This window comes from Symphalangus syndactylus, chromosome 20 (assembly GCF_028878055.3).
Source record: "Symphalangus syndactylus isolate Jambi chromosome 20, NHGRI_mSymSyn1-v2.1_pri, whole genome shotgun sequence".
Taxonomy (NCBI): Eukaryota; Metazoa; Chordata; class Mammalia; order Primates; family Hylobatidae; genus Symphalangus; species Symphalangus syndactylus.
Window position 1 is genome coordinate 20084621 of NC_072442.2, and position 21860 is coordinate 20106480.

The window sequence follows — 21860 nt, forward strand, 5'->3', positions numbered from 1 at the left end:
TATTCATTTGAAAATTCAGTGTGGTAAGAAATAGTATCTTGCTTATTGCTGTATCTTTGGCACCTAACTTATCTAGAAAGACAGCCTGGCACTTCTGAATGTGGGCTCACTATACAGATTGAGAAAATAAAAGTAAAGGCACACGAGGTGCAGCTGAAGCCCTCTGAAAGTCAAGAAGCATATCCCTGGCGAGCTGTGTAGGTTCCCTAGTCCTAGCATCTAAAACAGTGGTTTGCAGGGATCATGAGCTTTGAAGTCAGAAATAACTGGGTTTGAATCTGTCTGTGCTCACCACTTGCTAGCTGCATGACCCTGGACAAATCATTTATATGCTCTGAACTCCAGGTTCTTCATTTGTAAAATGAGGATAAATATGTCTACCTTGTAATACAGTGACTTTGAAGGATAAATAAGACAGTTTATGTAAAGTTATTGACATAATCGTGGGAGCTGATAGGAAGTATCGGAAGTATTATTGTTATTAATAAAAGCAATGGAATGTTGATATACAGAAATCAAACCTAAAGCACTAATTTTGATGAAAGAATCCCAAATTTATGTACTGTTTCACATAATAGTAAGCATGATAAAAACATTCTAGAGTAAAACTCAAATAATTAGCAGGTATTTAAATAAGGCTCCTTTTGGCCCAGCCAAACGTTCTTCCTACTTTCTGTAGCTCCAATCCGAAGACCTTTGATTTACCTTGTCTGTATATAGCTCAATCCATTAAAAAATCATTACGCAGCAGCCTCAGGCTACAAAGCCTTACATTTGATTTCTTTTGTATCCTTTAATTTACTGATGAAAATCTTGAAAGAGTAAAATTGAAATTAGTGAGGCTTTATTGAAAGTTCATTACATCCACCATAAATTTTGCTTGGTTAAATAAAATTTTCCATGTGGTGTGATTATATAGTACAAGGAAAGAGATTTTCTGGGGTGACTTATGGATACCCACCTTATTATCTTAGTCCTATCAGATGCATAGTGAGTTCTCTATCCGCTCCTGTTTCCATTTTATGCAGCGAATCCCATGAACTTCACCCCCCATTCCCTCTGGGGTGTGTTTCTCCTAACTTTGTTTTCACTCCATTATGTTTTAATGGCTCCTGCTTCTTCTCTTTGGAGTTTGCCTGGATGCTGCCCGTCAGAGAGATGACTGCTAGATTGATGGGTCAGAAATACATTCATCGTACAGACTCCAGAATTACCAAGATGATTCTTTGCTCAACTACCTGTAGTGGCAATCAACCTGCAGGGGACAGCATTCCATGGCAACAGAAAAGAAAACACGGGCTTTTAAAAGGTAGGTTCCTAGTATGCTTGTTGTCGAGGGAGAATCTTTTTGTTTTGGTGTGTGTCAATCAATGCCCTCATCTAAGAGATGTGACAACAGTGAAGATGCAAAACCACAGGAACCTCAAAACCACTAAAAGCTGTATATTTGACTCCTTTTACCTATTAAAGGGAATCCATTAGTAGACTTCAAGAACAAAATCAGAGTAAAATTAGTTCACTCTTAGGTAGATCAGGGGTGAGTCAGGAGAAGAAAAATAAAGCATGTCAAAATATCTACTATCCCAAAGAACTTTGGAGAATTGCAAGCTTGCTACTCTGCCCCACTTGCTATTTAGGTTCTAAGCACTATGACTGATGGCAAGTTTGTAAACTACAAGGTTTTATATTTAAAGGAAACTGGGTCTCCTGACCTTTTATCTCTATCTAAGATAGAAGCAACAAAGGACAGCATATTTAGGAATCTGCATTAGAGTCAACTACCAAGGACAATTTCTGAGGACAATTGTGACTATCTAACTGTAATCTGTTATAAAAGGACAGTGAAAAGGTTTTTAAAGCAGTACAAAACTCTACAGAGAATTCTGTGATACATATCAATAATGTATCACATACTCTTCAGGATATCAAAATAACCTTCATTGGACTAAATCATATGATGGTAGTCCATGTGCCTAAGAAATGTGTTTCTGTGGTAACATTCATATTTTGTTCATCTAATATCAGCTTTGATTTACTACTGCCTCTTTTTAAGAAGGGTCATTTATTTATGAATGAGTGAATGAATGAATGAGACAAAGTCTTGCCCTGTCACCCAGGCTGAAGTGCAGTGGCATGATCATAGCTCACGGCAGCCTGGACCTTCCCAGGCTTAAGCAATCCTCTCACCTCAGGCTCTCAAGTAGCTAGGACTACAAGCACATGCCACCATGCCCAGCTAATTTTTTATTTTTAAATTTTTATTTTATCTTTTTTTTCAAATAGAGACGAGGTCTCGCTTTGTTGTCCAGGCTGCTCTTGAACCCCTGGGCTCAAACGATCTTCCTGCTTTGGCCTCCCAAAGTGCTAGGATTAAAAGCATGAGGTAGGCTGGGCACGGTGGCTCACGCCTGTAATCCTAGCAGTTTTGGAGGGTGAGGCAGGTGGACTGCCTGAGCTCAGGAGTTTGAGACCAGCCTGGGCAACAGGATGAAACCCCGTCTCTACTACAATACAAAAAAATTAGCCTGGTGTGGCGGTGGGCGCCTGTAATGCCAGCTACTCAGGAGGGTGAGACAGGAGAATCACTTGAACCCGGGAGGTGGAGGCTGCAGTGAGCCGACATCACGCCATTGCACTCCAGCCTGGGCGACAGAGTGAAACTCAGTCTCAGGAAAAAAAAAAAAAAAAAAGCGTGAGGTACCATGCCCAGCCTAATTTTTTATTTTGTATTTTTTGTAGAGACTGGGTCTTGCTACATTGCCAGGGCCGGTCATGAACTCCTGGGCTCAAGTGATCCTCCCACCTCGGCCTCCCAAAGTGCTGGGACTATAGGTGTGAGCCACCACACCAGCCAGGATAAGTGATTTAGAACAGAGATAATATATAGTGTCTAATGACTAATCAACATTTGTCAGGTGCTGAGATGTTTATTTTTATACCTTTCCTTTTGCAGAAAGGATGCTTTTAGGTTTGAGTTCTGCTCTTCTGAACAGATGGCTATCATTTAACTAACAGCAGTACTGAGTTTATTTACCAAGGACTCACAGTCTAGTCACAAAAAAAAGAATGTGATTTAGCTTTCATTAGTAAGAGTTGAAAATAGAGCATAAATAAGAATCCAACAGACAGAACTTTCAAGATTCAGAAACATACTTTTTTTTTTCCTTTTGAGACGGAGTCTTGCTCTGTCACCCAGGCTGGAGTGCAGTGGCACGATCTCAGCTCACTGCAAGCTCCGCCTCCTGGGTTCATGACATTCTCCTGCCTCAGCCTCCTGAGTAGCTGGGACTACAGGCACCCACCACCACGCCCGGCTAATTTTTTGTATTTTTAGTACAGACAGGGTTTCACTGTGTTAGCCAGGATGGTCTCGATCTCCTGACCTCGTGATCCGCCCATCTCGGCCTCCCGAAGTGCTGGGATTACAGGCATGAGCCACCGCGCCCGGCCTCAGAAACATATTTCAAAGAGACCTTAGAGGTAGCTACTAGAATGCCCAGGTTTATAAAACGTAAGAGATGGCTGGCACAACCTGCATATAAGAGAGTAGCAGAATATTGCTTTGAAACCTCATATACATAAAATAAGTTATGTGGTAAAAATATTTCCCTTTGTTAATGGTCCTAAGTTCTTTTATTCAGCCCATCAGAGGTCCAATAAATTGCCATCAAATCATAGAGGGTCACATAGTTAGGGGGCCCCAAGGGGCATGGCATATCAGATTCCCTATGTGTATAAGGTTAGGAAACTATGCGCCGTCTTCTCAGGATCAAACACCCACATTTACAAGGTTACTACTTTCACCTGATAGAATAATAACTCCAGAACCCTGCTCATCTGGGAATCAGCATTAGCTGGCCGAGTTTAGGACATACCCACAATTAGATTTTCAGGTTCTCACCTACAGAACAGATCCTCGGAACTGGGTTTCCTAAACTTGTACAGTATGAAAAATTAAGCTTTTGAGTTTGAAACAGAATTTGTAATAGAAAGATAATATTCTAAAGATCAGACTATACTTCCATTTAATCTTTTTATTAATTTTAGCATGCAATTTGGCTTTTACCCTCAATGCCTTTACAAAAGGTGCTTTCAAAGGCCACCAAATCAAAGGGACTGCTCTAGGGCTAGGTCTCCTTTAATGCGGAGGCATTTGACCTTGTTGTCTTCTTTCTGGGAGAGTACTTCCCTTAAGTCTCCTCCTACCTTTTGACCTCCCATTTATTCCATGTAGGAATTGCCTAGGGGTCTATCCTGGCCCCTCTTTTCACTCTACATGTTTCCTTGGTGACTTCCTCCTGCTTTGGCATAACTTCAGACCCATTTACATTTCCTTCTAGTTCCTTGACAATCTGGTCATATCTACATACCTTTCTGGTAGTTCTTGCCACTCTTCTCAACACAATCTCTGATCTTGCCACTCTGGACTACTCACTGCTTTCAGAACAGTGGCAATGTTTTTTATTTTTTCTTTTCCCTTTTTCTTTTTTTGAGATAGGATCTTGCTCTGTCACCCAGGCAAGAGTGCGGTGGCATGATCACAGCTCACTACAGCCTCAGCCTCCTGGGCTGAAGCAATCCTTCCCTGCCTCAGCCTCCCGAGTAGCTGGGATTACAGGTGTGTGCCACTATACACAGGTAATTTTAAAATTTTTTTATAGAGACAGGGTCTCACCATGTTGCTCAGGCTGATCTCAAACTGCTGGACTCAAGTGATCCTCCTGCCATGGTCTCCCAAAGTGCTGGGACTACAGGCATGAGCAACCACGTCCAGCCCAATGTATTTTCAAATAGTTCCTTTATGTATTTGTTCGTGCTGTTTTCTTCTATACAAAATTCATGGCCCTGTCTCACCTGAACATCCCTCCCTATACTCCAGATTCTAGTCACTTTTATTAAGGCATGCTTTATTAAGGCATCACTGACATACAATAAACTCCACATATTTAAGGTATACAATTTGACAGGTTTTGAAATATGTATTATACCTGTGAAAACATCACTGCACTCAAACTATCCATTACTCCCCAAAGGTTTCTTGTGCTGCTTTGTAATTCCTACTTCCTGCCCCTCCCTATCCACTCTCCATCCCCTGACAACGACTGCTCTACTTCCTGCTCCTATAGTTTGTTTTTTCTAGAGTTGTATATAAATGGATACACTTTTCAGGTTGGGTTCTTCCACCAAGCAAAATTATTTTGAAATTCATCCATGTTGTAGTTGTAGTGTGTATCAATAGCTTATTCTTTTTATTACCAAGTAGTAGTTCACTGTATGGATATAACACAGTTTGTTTATTCATCTTCCAATGCTAATGGACATTTGGGTTATTCCCAGTTTTTGGCTATTACAAATAATTTTATATGAACATTTGTGTATGTCTTTACATGGATAAATGTGTTTATTTCTCCTAAATATCTAGGACTGCAGTGGCTGGAATATGTGGCAGGGATATGTTTAGCTTAAAACACTGCCAAACTGTTCCCACCATGATAATATAAAATGACAATACAAATTATTCAATTAATATAATTATCCAAAATGGACAAACCAGTTATCCAAAAATTATGCAATAGAGTCAAATCCTATCTTAAGAGGAAAACATTCAGTCTTTCACCATTAAATATGATATTTGCTTTAGATTTTTTCATAGATGTACTTTACCAGGTTGTAGAAGTCCACTTCTATTGTTAGTCTGCTAAGAGGATTTTTTTTTTTTTTTTTTAACCAGAAATGGATGCTGGATTTTAAATGCTTTTTCTGCAACCACTGAGATTATTTTTTTTTTTTTCAGTTTGTTTATCTGGTGAATTTCTTTTTTTTTTGAGTCGGAGTCTCACTCTGTCACCCAGGCTGGCATGCAGTGGTGCCATCTCAGCTCACTGCAACCTCTGCCTCCAGGGTTCAAGCAATTCTTCTGCCTCAGCCTCCCAAGTAGCTGGGACTACAGGCGCCTGCCACTAGGCCCAGCTAATTTTTTGTATTTTTAGTAGAGACGGGGTTTCATCATATTGGCCAGGCTGGTCTCGAACTCCTGACCTTGTGATCTGCCCGCTTCGGCCTCCCAAAGTGCTGGGATTACAGGTGTGAGCCACCACACCCGGACTATCTGGTGAATTTCATATATTGATTATTGGATGTTAAACCAACCTTGCATGCCTGGGATAAATCCCACTTGGTTACAATGTATTATCCTTTTTATATATTGTTGGATTTGATTTGTTATTTTATAAAATGCTGAATTGGATGCACTAAATATTGCTTATAATTCCTACATCTATGCTCTTAATGGACATTGGTCCGTAGTTTTCTTTTCCTGTATTATCTTTGTCTGGTTTGGTATGAGGGGAAGGCTGGCCTCGGAATGAGCTGGAAAGCATTATCTCCTTTTCAATTTTCTGGAAGAGTTTGTGTAGAACTGGTGTTATTTCTTAAATCTATAGTAGAACTCCCCAGTAAAGGCATCTAGATCTGGAGTTTCCCTTGTGGAAAGGTTTTAACTATGAATTAAATTTCTTTAATATACATAGAGCTATTCAGGTTATCTATTTCTTCTTGTGTGAGTTTTGGTAGTTTGCGTCTTTCAAGGAGTCTATTTAATCTAAGCCGTCAAATTTACTGGCATAAAGTTGTATAACATTCTTTTGTTACGCAGTTAATATTGATAGAATTTGTATTGATGTCACATTTTTCATGTTGATATTGGGAATGTGTGTCTTCTGCTTTTCCTCATCAGTCCTACTAGATGTGTATCAATTTTATTTTGGTACTATTGAGGTTTGCTATTGTTTTTCTGATTTCCATTTCATTGGTTTCTGTTCTGACCTTTTTTCTGCTTTCTTTGGTTTGATTTGCTCTTATTTTTCTAGTTCCTTCCTTCCTTCCTCCCTCCCTTCCCTTTTCCTTTTCCTTTTCTCTCTCTCTTCCTTCCTCTCTCTCTCTCTCTCCCCTTCCATCCCCCCACCCCCCCTTTTTTTTTCCCCGACAGGGCCTCACTCTGGCAACCCTGGCTAGAGTGCAGTGGCTTGATCTTGGCTCACTGCAGCCTCAACCTCCTGGGCTCAGGTGTTTCTCCCACCTCAGCCTCCTAACTAGCTGAGAATACAGGTGCACACCACCATACCTGGCTAATTTGTGTGTGTGTGTGTATGTGTGTGTGTGTTTTGAGATGGAATCTTGCTCTGTCACCCAGGCTGAAGTGTAGTGGAGCGATCTCAGCTCACCGCAACCTCTGCTCCCAGGTTCAAGCGATTCTCTTGCCTCAGCCTCATGAGTAGCTAGGACTACAGGTGTGCACCACCACACCTGGCTAATTTTTGTATTTTTAGTAGAGATGGGGTTTCACCATGTTGGCCAGGCTGGTCTTGAACTCCTGACCTGTCTTGGACAGGTGATCCGCCTGCCTTGGCCTCCTCCCAAAGTGCTGGGATTACAGGCGTGAGGCACCATGGCTGGCTGATTTTTTTGTAATTTTTTAGTAGAGATAGGGTTTCACCACGTTGCCCAGGCTGGTCTCGAACTCCTGGACTCAAGCAATCCACCTGCCTCGGCCTCCCAGATTGCTGGGATTACAGGCATGAGCCACCATGCCTGGCTTTTTCTAGTTTCTTGACATAAAAGCTGAGGGCATCGATTTGAGACTTTTAAAATCCATGCATTTTACAAGAAAAGCATTTTATTGTCCTGTATATTTCCAAAGTATTTTGGAAATAAGTATTGCTTCAGTAGCATTACATGAATTTTGAAATGTTATTGTTTTCATATTCATGAAGTTCAAAATACTAATGTCTCTTAATTTCTCCTTTGACCTATAAGTTACTTTGGAGTGTGTCATTTGGCTCCCAATTATTTAGGAATTTTTCCAGGGATCTTTTTGCTGTTGCTTTCTAATTATGTTCCATTATGGCAGAGATTTTTAATGCTTTTACATAATATTTACTGTAACTGTGACATGACCCAGAATATGGTCTATTCTGGCAAGTATGCACTTGAAAAGAATGTGTATTCTGATGCTGTTAGGCAGAATGTTTTATAAATGGTAACTAGTTCAACTCAGTTCAACTCAGTTGACAGTGTTCACATTTTCTATATGCTTACTGATTTTCTATTGACTTGTTCTATCAATTATGGAGATAGAAGAATTGAAATTTCCAAATATAATTGTAGATTTGTCCATTTTCTCTTGTTGTTTGTTTTTGCTTTACACATTTTGAAATTCTTTTAGGGTCATATATATTTAGGTTTGCTATGTTCTCTTCATGAATTGACCCACGTTACTTTTACTATTATTTTTAAAACAGATAATTGTTTTTTAAAAAGATTTAAACAACAAGGAAAAAAATCTTACAAATTTGCTTGTGTAGCCATTATTTCTAGTGCTCTTCTGTCATTTTTGGAGATCTATATTTCCATGTGGTATATTTTTATTCTTTCTGAAGGACTTTAACATCTCTTGTACTGTGAGTCTTCTGGGAATAAACTGTTTTATCTTTCTTGTGTCTGAAAAGTCTTTTAATTCACCTTTGTTTTGGAAAGCTATTTTTGCTTGGTATGAAATTGTAGGTAGAGGGGGTTTTCCTTCAGTACTTTAAATTTGTTTCTCTATTGCTCTCTTGCTTGCATTGTTTCCAACAAGAAATCTGCTGTCATCTTATCCTTATTCCTCTGTATATAATGTGTCTTTCTCCTCTGGCAATGTTTATCACTGGCTTTGAGCAATTTGATTGTGATATGCCTTAGTGTAGTTTTCTTCATGACTTTTTTTGTGCCTAGGGTTCATTGAACTTCTTGGATCTAAGGGTTTATATAGTTTTCATCAAATTTGGAAAAATTTCAGCCATTATTTCTTCAAGTATTTTTTCTGTCCTCCTCCTTCCTTCAGGGACTTTGCTTACTACTGCTTTAAATATAGGCCACTTGAAACTGTCCCACAGTTCCCTCATGATTTATTCATTTTTTGAAAATTTATCTTTTCTTTGTGCTTCATTTTGGATAGTTTCTATTGCTATGTCTTTAAATTCACCAATTTTTAGTTCTGTAATATCTAATGTGCTGTTACTCCCAGCCACTGTAGTTTAATATCAGACATCATAGTTTTCATTTCTAGAAGTTTGATTTGAGTCTTTTTCTTTGTTTGTTCTTTCTTTTTTTTTTGAGGCAAGGTCTTGATCTGTCACCCAGGCTGGAGTGCAGTGGCACAATCCAGGCTCACTGCAGCCTTGACCTGCTGGGCTCAAGTGATCTGCCCGCCCCAGCCTCCCAAAGTGTTTGGATTACAGGCATATGCCACGTGCCCTGCTTATTTGGGTCTTTTTAAATATCTTGCACACCTTTAATTTTTGTTAAAACACAGTTATAATAATAATTTTAATGTTGTTACTGGTGATTTCTAACATCTGTGGCAGTTCTGGGCTGCCCTCGAACTCCTGGGCTCAAGTGATCCTCTGGCCTCAGCTTCCCAAAGTGCTGGGATTACAGGCGTGAGCCACCATGTCCAGCCGTGTCCTACTTTTTAGGGACCATCTTCGTTCTCATATCCAGAACAAATACTATCTACTTTTTATGATATTTTCCCCAAATCTCACTTCTATCTAAAGATGTACTTTTACCTCTGTGCTTTAAACCACTTTCTTTATACTTCTACAAACTTATTATACATTATACATTTGTTTCCCTTGATAATATACTGCCACTGTTGTGAAACAGATCTTCAGAACTTTTTTTGTTTTTTCGAGCCAGGGTCTCACACTGTCATCCAGGCTGGAATAGCTCACTGCAGCCTTGACCTCCTGGCCTCAAGTGATCCTCCTGCCTGCCTCAGCCTTTGGAGTTGGAGTAGCTGGTACTACAGGTGCATGCCACCATGCCCTGTTAATTTTTAAATTTTTTTGAAGAGACAGAGTCTTGCCATGTTGCTCAGCCTGGTCTCAAACTCCTGATTCTCCTGCCTCAGCCTACCAAAGTGCTGGAATTACAGGCATGAGTCATAGCACCTGGCCCAGAACTTTTTCATCTTGTAAAAAGAAATATATATTTTAAAGGAATGAACAAATTTGGAGCTGTCTTTTGATAAACTATGGGACAAAAAAACGTTGATTTTGCTCAAAGGCCTATAGCTAGCTGGTGGCGGAGTTAGGACTAGAAGCCACATTGTCTGTTTCCTGTCAAATACTCATTCCTAATAGGTCTGTTAATTCAAAGCATATGCCAAGCAGAGAAGGCCAAGGATTTCCATGCATCAAAGAAGCCTCAGATGTGGAAAGTTACTAATTCTGATGGCATAATTTAGCTAGGCTGGGCTTGGGTTGTTTTCATTTGTCTTGGTTAGCAAGAAATATAATATTCTTTAACAAATTGTTCTCTCATTTTTTTTTCTTTTTTATGACAAGGAGTTCTCTGAATCATCTGGTTCTGTAAGGCTGCTTTCCTTTTCTATTTTATATCTAAATTTCTTTTCTTCTCATACCCTCAGATTCTTTTCATTCTGTAAATGATATTCTAGGCCTGGTATCCTTCTTCCTAAGAACAGATATAACTCTTTGCTTCATTTAGTAATGATTCTGTCTTACCAGCGATTGTTGCATGGATTGAGCTGATTTTTTCCACTATGAAAATTTTATGTGAATTTACTGGCTACTAGTTGCTTTGTTTCTGTAAGAAAGGGCAGTCTGGCCGGGCGCGGTGGCTCACGCCTGTAATCCGAGCACTTTGAGAGGCCGAGGTGGGAGGATCACCTGAGGTCAGAAGTTCGAGACCAGTCTGGTCAACATGGTGAAACCTCGTCTCTACTAAAAATACAAACATTAGCCAGGTGTGGTAGCGGGCGCCTGTAATCCCAGCTACTCAGGAGGCTGAGGCAAGGGAATCTTTTGAACGTGGGAGGCGGAGGTTGCAGTGAGCTGAGATTGTGCCACTGCACTCCAGTTTAGGCCACAGAGCAAGAATCCGTCTCAAAGTGGGGGAAAAAAAAAAAAAAAAAGGAAGGGCGGTCTAAAATAAAATAGTCTCGTATTAATGTTTAAATAATTTTTTCTGGTTATACAATTAATACATAACAATTATAGGAAATTCAACATTCCATATTTTTTTTTGAGACAGCTAAAGACCGAAAATAGAAAACACTAAGTGCAAAAAACATTTTTTTTTGACCATAAATATCATGTCAGCTACTTCTTTTGGTTTCAAATATTGAAGAAAAGGAGGCTTGGAATAATTTCTCTACGCGTCAAAGAGAAGCTAAAGGAAGCAATTGTAATTACCTTTTTAAGAAAGGTTAGAGGATGGTCTTTGAATTCAATAGAACAAACCTTTCCCCATTAAACAGAGAAGTCTGGGATTTGCAGAGGGTCTAGTAAGGAATGCATGCCATGGAGAAAGACCTGAGCAAACCATAAGAATTCGTTTTCTGAGCCTTTGTCCGTGTTCTAAGCTCCAGAAAATACTATATCCCTCATCCTCTTAAAATTCAGGAGGAAAAATTAATCTGAAAGAATGATCTCTTCCTCTCTTCTCTGGTGGTTTCTTATCTCCACTCTAGTGTTGCCTATGACTGAAAGAATCACAGATTCTAGCATCTTGGGGACAGAATGGGCCCAGAGGCTTTCCTATTCCCTATGTGTGCAAATGACATTCTGAACCCAAAGGCAGAATTATACATTTATATAGTTGTGTGGTTTCTTCTCATTATTCTAGTCTGTCAGGATACTTTGAATCCTAACTTGTCATCAAAATATAAGTTATCCTTCCTGGGTTTTTCTTATTTGCAAATTTGTAAGTATGTCTTCATTCAAGTCATTAAGAAAAATTGTGTTAGTTTTCCCAATTTCTTCTCACTGAACTTATGCTTTCTTTGGTGGCTTTTTTTCTCTAAGTATGTATAAACTATGACAATTTTAGAATTTTGCTGAAAATTTATGTCAGGTTCAACAATAATTATATATAATTTTTGCATCTGTGTTCACATTTGCACAACAAGGAAAACCTTTACCTGCCTTCAGTCTCTTGGCCCTTTTCCACTCTCCATGACTGCTCAAAGATTTCTCAGAGTGAATGGGGGTTCATATCAAGATGCTTTCCAGTGTCTCAGGATGTGAGTCATCTGGCCTGGAGTGTGAATTAATAAAGCATCCAGCAGTCCTCTTTTCCCAGTTGGGCTTTAAATTCCCTCTGATGCTTGTTCTTAGTTTCAAAAACTTATTTCTTGATGGGTATGATGAAAACAAGTTTCTTTAACATGATACCATTTTCTCTAAACGGTGATGTCTTTCCTACCCTTGTAACAACAAGCAGTGCTCCTCTCTCATTTTTGTTACTAGTTTTTCCAGGACTCATTAGGTTAGGACTCTGTTGGATGCAAGTTACATAAACTCAATTCATAATGACTTAAGCAAAAGGAAAAGTTGTTAAGAACTAGGACAATTCATTGAGTAAAAAGTAACTTGCCAGGCCAGGGGCTGCAGCTCACGCCTGTAATCCCAGCAGTTTGGGAAGCTGAGGTGAGCGGAACACTTGAGGTCAGGGGTTTGAGACCAGCTTGGCCAACATGGTGAAACCCCGTCTCTACTAAAAATACAAAAATTAGCCAGGTGTGGTGGTGGGCACCTGTAATCCCAGCTACTCAGGAGGCTGAGGCAGAAGAATTGCTTGAACCCAGGAGGTGGAGGTTGCAGTGAGCCAAGATCACGCCACTGCACTCCAGCCTGGGTGACAAGAGGGAAACATTGTTTCAAAAAAAAAAAAAAAAAAAAAGTCACTTGCCAAATAGTGAATTCACCAAAAGTCATCTGCTGAATGACTAGTTTGCCAAATTTACCAAATTTGCATATTTAACAAGGCTGCATTTTGTTTATCCAATTTTTGTTGGACGAACTAACAGGGTCAATGGGGGCTGTGAATACCTGGGGTTCTTGGGCCTTCAGCCTCTCTCCCACCCTTCAGCCTACCCCTTCTTGGCCCCCTAGTCTTCCCCTCCCTCTGCTCTTCAGCCTCCCTTCCCTGTGGGATGGCGGCCCAGATGCACTGGGCACAGACTCTCCTTTCTTCCCTTCTCTCCTCTGTTTCAGCTACTTCCAGCTGCAGCAGCAGGGTCAGAAACAAACGGACCATTCCTTAAACTGTTGTTATGAAAACAAGATGAAAATCAGTCAATTAGAACTTTGTAGAAATCCTCAAAAGCTATTAATTGCCATCTCACCTAGCTGAATTGTATACTTTATAAAGAGTCAAAAGAAACACATTTTTGGTAAATCTATGAATTTGGTAAATTAGATGAATTAGTCATCTGGCAAATTTGATCGAAGAAAGCTAAATATCAAATGGAAAATAACAAAGAGGATTTTAGAATTTAGGATAAGCTAAAGTCCCCATAGGAAATGCTAAAATCTGTGGATTTTGACAGTTGCTGGTTGGACAGTGTGTAGAGCTACCTTCTAGGAAAAATGTGGATCTGCATGACCTGAAATGTAGGTTGCTTGTTTCTGACAGTCAAACCCTAGTATCTGGCACTGCTACCTGGGAGGAGCCCCTTTAAGGGCACGATGCCTGATGAAAGACACACATGCTTGCTAGTTCTTTGGAAGCATCTAACAGAGGGATGTCCTTCTCTGATCGTTCAAAATAAACTCCAAACAGCATACCTGTACATTTGAGTGAAGTCCATTTTTTCTGCTCCACTTAATAAAAAGACTAAACCAACCTAAGAGCTTTAGTTTTTTTCACCCTGAACACGTATTAAAAAGCTGTTAGAAGAGACATATTCAAGGATTTTTTTCAAGACTAGTTTTTGGTAACTTCACAAATTTTTATAAGTTCCATGAACTGGTATTGGGCAAACTGACTTCTGGTGAACTAATTTTTAAAATCCATTTAAAAAACTGTGGCAAAGGCTGGGCATGGTGGCTCAGCCTGTAATCTCAGAACTTTGGGAGGCCGAGGCAGGTGGATCTCTTGAGGCCAGGAGTTTAACACCAGCCTGGCCAACATGGTGAAACCCCATCTCTACTAAAAATTAGCCTGGGCGTGGTGGTGGACACCTGTAGTCCCAGCTACTTGGGAGGCTGAGGCAGGAGAATGGCTTGAACTCAGGAGGTGGAGGGTGCAGTGAGCCAAGATTGCACCACTGCACTCCAGTCTGGGTGACAGAGCAAAATTTTGCCTCAAAAAACAAACAAACAAACAAAATAAAACCAAAAAACCCCACAAAAACAAAAACAAAACTTGTGGCACCCCACTGCCCCTGCAAGAGAATAAAATTCACCCTCCCAACAATTTCCAAGTGTACAGTACAACAGTGTTAACCACGTGCATATCTGTGAACTGGTTTTTGACAAATTGGCCTGCTTTAGGTCACACAAAATCAACAAAGGGCATACAGTCTGATGGCCACAAGGTGGCTGGCCGCGTGGGGAGGCAGACCTGGGGCTTGGATGTTTCAGGTCCGGCTTCACCTTGAGTCCTGCTGCTCCCCGTGGGTTCGCTATGCTCTATGCTGTTCTCTCTTACTGAACCCAACTTCTCACCTTTGGAAACGTGTTGAGCCACAGCTCCCCAGTGTTTTGCCTTCATGCATAGGAGAGGCAATGAATTGTAAGTCTTCTCTGATCCAAAGCCCAAAAATCTTGAGGGATGGGGAAAGTGGTCCAGGTTGGGTCAGATACTACCTGTGCCCTATACTCAGCTCTTTCCAGGGAGTAGGGCGATGTAAGGATGTGGTGCCTCTCATCGGACCATGCAGAAGTGTGACAGGGGAGAGGAAGGTCCCAGAAGAAGGGGTTACTGGACAGACCAAACAATAAATGCCTCCACACCCAAGCTCCACCTCCTCCCCAATTGAACATTTCCATCATTCACACTGTCCCTTGAGAATCTTCTCTACCTACGAACGTCTGTAGGACAGGAGGAAGCTTCTTTAACTTCTTGCTTCCTTGCTGTCTCTGAAGGTAAAAATCTAGGTCTTTCTCATTCTAGGGATTTTTATTGCTAATTACTAAAGGGGTGGCAAAATAACAATTTCAGGGAAGCTACAAAAGCTAAAGAATTTTGTTATAGTTTTTACTCCATGAGGATTTTTGATTTCTGGTTTTATTACTGAGGTTTAACACCTGCCTTTGTAACTTCTATCTTGCTAGCTCTTTCTCTGTTCAATTAACTCTTTTTGGCATGTGGGGCCCACAGATTTATTACATATCAACTAGTGTTCCTCAAGTTCCCACTTCCCTTAAGTGAACAATTATTTTGCATTCTTGAGCATGTCCGGGCTAGGTGATATCTGGGTCATCAGGCTTTGTCTTGTTGGGCGGTTTTATATTTTTATACTTACTTCTCCCCATTACTTATATGATAAAGTTCAAATTCATTAGCATAGGCTTTTATAACCTTCTACTTATTTTTCCAGTCTCAGTTCTTGCTACAGCCCCTTTGGTCCCCTGCAATCACTCAATTCTCCAAATGTACCAGCCCCACCAAGTTTTTGCATATTCTCCTCCCTTCTATGGGGAGCATCTCACCTCATCCCCCAGCTCATTACCTCCAACTAGACTTGAAGACCCAACTGGGTGATCACTTGCTCTGCTAGGGATCTCCTGACTCTGGTAGACAAAGGGGGCTGGTTTATCCCGTTTCCATGGCCTTTGTCCATGGTTTTATTACAGTACGTACCGGGCAGTATAACGTACATGCTGTCTTTTCATGGGATTAAGAGCTGTTTGAAGGAAAAGGACTGGAAAGGACTGCAGGGTTCTTCTTGGTATCCCTCCTACCACTCGTAGCCTGACCTGTGATGTGTGCTTAGTGAACGCATGCTGAATGATGGTATAAAAATAGAACAGTGTTTATGGCAGATAAAACACTTCACCGAGTATATTATGCTTATATAAACTCCTGATTCCAATATAGCTGCTAAGACCTGAAATAAACACATTAAGAGAGCTTTTTAAAAATTGCATTAAGTTAAAGAGTTATATCTGACATTCAATTTAGAAAAAAATTCCAACAGATAGCATGGTATAATTCACTAATCATTTGGTGAATTCATGAATACCTCACAGGAAGATCTCTGTTTTAACATACATTGTAAAGTTTAGAGCTATGGCCTTTAAAAAGTAATATGATTACTGTAAAGGTACAATAGCTACCTGCGGAAATGCTGAAAAGATCAGTTTTCCAGTATTTTTGGATTCACTCTTTCAACATAAAAGGCAATGACGAACACGTCACAAAGCAAATAAGAATCTTTGATCTGCACAAAAATCCCCAGAAAATCTCCCGTCATCAAAGCAGGTAAAGCTGAGGATGACTCTGCCCCCGCACATCCTCTTGGTGAGCTCTGCCCAAGGGCAGCCGCTTCTCAGTGCAGATGGGCACCGCGCACAGGGAGAGATGGAAAGTCAGTAGATTGCTCACAGTACACAACAGCTGTTACACTTTAACACTGTTTGATTTTTCCCCAGCTTAGTCAAACTGAAAACCTTTTAAGATTTCTCTCTGTACTCTTTTGTGTATAGCAGGTGGGGCTGAATGTATATAAATAGGTTAAGTTCATTAAGTGGAAGCCTGCTCTTTGCAGGTGGGGTTTCCTATCTGGAAGTGGGCAGGTGAGCCCTCACTGCGAACTTCTTAGGGTAATTAAAAACCATTGCTTAGAATGACAGGCGGCTCTTTCTAGGACAAGTGGATGTGGTAAACAGGATCCTGGTTCTGTGTGATTTCTCTGTAATCCTCCACTCATTTCTACTCTCCATTCCTTCTTTACCCCTTTTCTCTGAGCTTCAGCCCTCTTTCCACCCCACCTTTCTTCACTGGGGCAGTACGGGATGTTTCTTTTGCACTTGTCAGCAATTTCAAAAACATGAATCTTTGGTGATTTCATTAAAAAAAAAAACCTACTTTCATCGCAATGGCATCAGCAAATTGGCCATATGAAAACATGATGTGCTCATTCTGGTCATTTTCTATGTCAGTTCATGAAACCAGTGGCCATCAAGCTTGAGCATAGGGATCACCTGGGTAGCTTACTAAGCATGTAGGTTCCTGGAGGGTCTGATTTAGAGGGCCTGGATTGGCCTGGGAGCTGCCTTTTGAAAAAACACCTTCAGGTGATTCTAATGCAGATGGAGCCCACACTAAGGAGCCCTGATAAAGAAGACTGTCATAGTCTTTTTCATGGCTGCATGCTTCTTAAATGTATGGAAATACCATCACGTATTTAACCATGTTTGTTTTGATGAACTTTTATATGGTTTCTAAGTTTTTGCAATTAAAAACAATGTGATACCATTCGTTTCTCTTGCCCAGTACCTATCACTTCCGCTTCTTTCGGGAAATGCTGACCCCATACACTTCGTCCCCAGTCACTCCCACCCCACTCTGCTTCACTCTATTCCAAAACATGCTCTTCCTCAGGTTTTACTGGAGACTTCCATGTTCTTGAAAGACATCACTTCTCTGGCCAAAGTGACTGTCACTGGGGTAGGCATCTTACCCATGCCATGACAATCATTACTCTGGCCACAGTTATTGAGTCAGTGGGAACATTTCCCTGGGGTTTTAGGACAATAGCCCAGAGAACATTCTCTTAATTTCTCACTGGTGGCAAGGCTGGAAAAGGAGATACAGAGTTATTTGGAGACATTTCCAGCCATGTGGAAGCCACCACTACAGGAGAGTGAAGCTGGTAAGACAAGAGATGTGAAGATGAGAGATGGAGATTGTGACAGCATTTGACTCCTGGATCACAGCTGTTCCTCCTCCAGAGAGCCCCAGTAGCATGCTTTCTGAGGCTCGTTTGTCTGCTAAACACAAATGACAACTTGGCTGGGCATATAATTGTTGCTCTCTAACCTTTTCTCCTTAGAAGACTAAAGATGTTGCTCCACAGGATTCTGGCATTTACTGCTGCAGTACAGAAGATGGAGGGAATCCTAATTTTTGTTCCTTTGTAAGAGAATCTCATTCCACTCCCAGGTCTGTGTGTTTAATACATACTTTATAATTTCAAGGATTAACTATATACATAGTTATATATAAAGGAGAGTTATATATATTGGCTGGGCATTGGGGCTCATGCCTGTAATCCCAGCACTTTGAGAAGTTGAGGCAGGTGGATCATGAGGTCAGGAGTTCAAGACCAGTCTGGCCAACATAGTGAAACCCCGTCTCTACTAAAAGCACAAAAAATTAGCTGGGCGTGGTGGAGCATGCCTGTAATCCCAGCTACCTGGGAGGCTGAGGCAGGAAAACTGTGTGAACCTGGCAGGCAGAGGTTGCAGTGAGCCGAGATCGTGCCATTGCTCTCCAGTCCGGGTGACAGTGCAAGACTGTCTCAAAAAACCAAACCAAACCAAAACCAAACCAAACCAGTTATATATATTAAAAGGAGACATCTATTCAGTCCTGGTGTTCTTACATAAAGGGGCATATGGACTCTTCGGGGCTCCTTCTTATAGCCCACTTGTTTGTAGCCAAAATCATCTCTCAGCTTTTAAGCTGGAGAATTACATATATTTAGTTAACCCTTGAAATTAAAAAAGGTCATCATGATAACAAAGTAGCCTCTCTGGAGCTTCAGAAAAAGTGCATTCAGTACAGACATACTTTCTTTTTGTATGTTTTAAATTACCATATTTTATTGAATATAAGATGCCTTCTCTGTAAGATGTACCCTTATTTTGTATATTGCTAAGAAAGATAACATGTTGCCCATTATAACTGTAAATTCTGCACACTGAGAGACTTCAAACTTTCCTTTCACATCAATTCTATTTTCTGCAATATCAACTGTGCCATTTTCAGATTTTAATGTTGATTTACATTTTAAAATATCTTTCCTTACTTCATTCAAATAATTGAACGCTTTTGTTTGTTTCTCAGCCAGTATCCTTTTCATCTCAGTTTGCCATGTAATCTTGGGCCTGTTTATGTAGAATCTATGCTTTCTTGAATTTTATGCAGAGTATAAGCAGATGGTTTCTGTAATATAAATTTTATATTATTGGCCTTTTCAGAAATAGGCTTTTTCTTTTAAGTCTTATAATATCTATATCTCTCTTACTGTTAATATCTTCCTTTATAGGCCTTCCAACTAAGGAGACATCTATTCAGTTCTGGTGTTCTTATATAAAGGGCATATGGATTTTTTGGGGCTCTTTCTTACAGCCCACCTGTTTGTAGCCAAAATCATTTATCAGTTTTTAAGCTGGAGAGCTGGCTTGTGTGCACAGACTCTAGTTGTAGTTTCAAAGTCTTCTACTTATTATGAAACTGCTGATCTGAGTAGGAATTCCTACATCCTGCTTCCTTGTCAGCTCACCGACAAGGAGAGTCTGAAATTATTTCTAGTTCTGTAGTTGTTAAAGAAAAGTGAATGGAAAGCTGCAGCCCCCAGCATTCAACATACTCATGGCTCTTCCAGCCCACAGCCCTTTTAGTTGCTGATTTAATATCTTGAAATGCCTCCTCCCTTCTGTCCCACACATATTACATTGCTTAGCGCTGTAATCCTGGAATCGGTCAAGAAAAGAGACATTCATATGGTGGTATGAGGGCTGGCAAGTGGCAGGGATAGCCAGAAGTTGGTTAACGGATATAAAATTACAGCTAGAGAGGAGGAATGAGTGCTAGTGTTCTCTAGCACTGCAGGGTGAATATAGAACCCTATATCTGTAATCCTATCTGTAATCGGTCACAATTAACAATTTATTGCATATTTTCAAATAGCTAGAAGAGAGGATTTTCAATGTTCCTAACGAAAAGAAATGATAAATGTCTGAGGTGATAGATATGCTAATTACCTTGATTTGATCATTATACCTTGTATACAGGTACCAAAATATCACTGTATCCCATAAATATGTATAATCATTGTGTCAGTTAGAAAAATAACTTAAAAAAAGGAAAAGAGGTATTCATAAAGGGAAGGAACTATTAGAATAATTTTTCCTTTCTTTCATACAGGAGAAGGATTGAGTTACTATCTTCTAGTGGGCAAGGTGCACCTATCAGTAGGAAGGGCTAGAAGCGCCCTACTGCGAGTGGGGCCTATCAGTCAGCAATTCGGTTTAACAATGAGCATTCAACAGTTATTTACAGGGAACCTTCTGTGTGCCAGGCACTGTTTTGGGCACTAGGGAAACTGCAGGGAACAATATAAATAAAGCCTCTGCTTACATAAAGCTTGTATTCCAGTTGGAATATATACAATACACAAGTAAAGATACAGCATGTCAGGTAGAGTTGACAGCCATGGGGAAAGATTAGGGGGGTTTGGGGACAGGGAGTGGTGGGACAGGGTGAATTGCTATTCTCCATAGGAGAGTCAGGGAAGACCTGGTGAGACGATACATGAGCAGGGATGAAGGGCGCCCCTCTCGGCAGGTCCAGGATTGAGTCATATTTCTAGTTTCCAGCACTACAGAAAGGTGGCCTTGCTTCCTGTGTTTTCACGTGTATCTCTGTTGGAAGGCAGAGGAGAGTGAATTGTGGCCACTCACTTTTCTGTCCCCCATAAATCAGGTGCCTTCAGTAATTATTTTAAATAGCTCAATACCCTAAATTTGATGGACCAAAATTTAATCAACCAGTCCTCCACAGCTGGCAATAGACATGGCGTACCTTTAGTTTGCTTATGGAATATAAACTATTAAAATGAGTGGCCAGGCATTCAAAGAGAGCAGTCTGGGAACGCAGATCAAGGGCCATGGAAACGGGTATTCAGGGTCGGGGCAGAGGAGCCTCACTGCAGGTGCAGCAGAAGGCGTGAGCAGCAGCTGCGCTGGACGGGGAGGGCCAGGTGCTGAGACCTTTGGGAGGTGGCCCCATCCTCTGCCTCCTTCACCTCTTGTCATGAGGCCTCACCTCCCCTGGCTCCTCACCTGTACTGCCTTGGCTGTGACAGCAATGTGCAACCACCAACTGCTGGCCTGCTTATCGGTATGGGTCTCCCCATGGCTCTAAGTGTGAGTTAAAAAGAACATACACAAACTACAACTGAGAAGCTGGTCGAATGTTCAGTTAAATCCAGTAACAGTGCTCCTTTAATTAAGCAGATATTAAAGAAGAACAAGAAGCAGATGGCATTGATTTCCGGCTTGCATCCACAGAAAGAGAACATGAAAAATAAGAAATTTTAATGCCTGCAATTGGAGTTATACTGAGGTTTCCTGCATCCAGACAGGCAAATGCCTGGACAGCTGCTTAGGGCAGATGGGTCCTTTGACAGCTTAATACTGCAGAGTTTCTGGTGACTTCATAGTTAGGGCAGCCAACGTGAGACCATCTGTTTAGTAGTGGGCAGAAAAACTCACTACCAGCAGGTAGCTGCTGCTGAGAATGAAACGCAAACCAAAAGTCAGCCACACTCAAAACCTCTGTAAACCACTGGCACTACAACCACAGAAAAAGAAACCTCACCTTAGGCTAATGTAATATATACAACAAGACCATACAGAAAGATAATATTCCAAGAGGCTACGTTTGGGATTGTTTCAAGATATTGAAATGCTATGAGAGATTGTTCACTTGGACAGTTCTTCTGTTCTTTTCTACTTTTTTAAGCAGGAAAGGAAAATAATAATGAATTCAGAGCCACCTACGATATGCTTAAGAACTAACTGCCACTTATTACTGAAATGAAAAAATTTTAGATCAGTAACACATATATTGGTCGCAGAAGGTTTAACCATGAAAAACAAATAAATCTCCCTCCTACCTCTTTCTCCTTGTACTGAGGTGTCTCAGTTCCCTCTCTAGAGACAAACACTGTTATCCATTTCCTGAATATCTTCCCAGATATAGCCTGTATTATACATAATCATATGTGTGTATACATATCTATCTGTACCTATATCTATACATTGTTTAGTAGGAGA

The 21860-nt window shown here is 40.6% G+C and overlaps 1 protein-coding gene across 6 annotated transcripts in view; it reads right to left on the reverse strand.

Annotated features, from left to right (window-relative positions):
- MYO1D (myosin ID) overlaps positions 1–21860 on the reverse strand; it is a 378547-nt gene that overhangs the window by 84149 nt on the left and 272538 nt on the right. Inside the window, exon 22 of one of the 6 annotated variants that reach the window (XM_063628495.1) lies at positions 12996–13112. The exons of 3 other annotated variants lie outside the window; for them this stretch is intronic. In XM_063628495.1, coding sequence (XP_063484565.1) covers positions 13058–13112 — 55 coding nt within the window. In that variant the 3' untranslated portion in view covers positions 12996–13057. Of the gene's footprint in view, positions 1–12995; positions 13113–17978; positions 18964–20851; positions 21316–21860 lie in introns of those variants that run through there. 2 more of the 6 variants (XM_055258301.2, XM_063628496.1) reach the window with 2 other exon arrangements.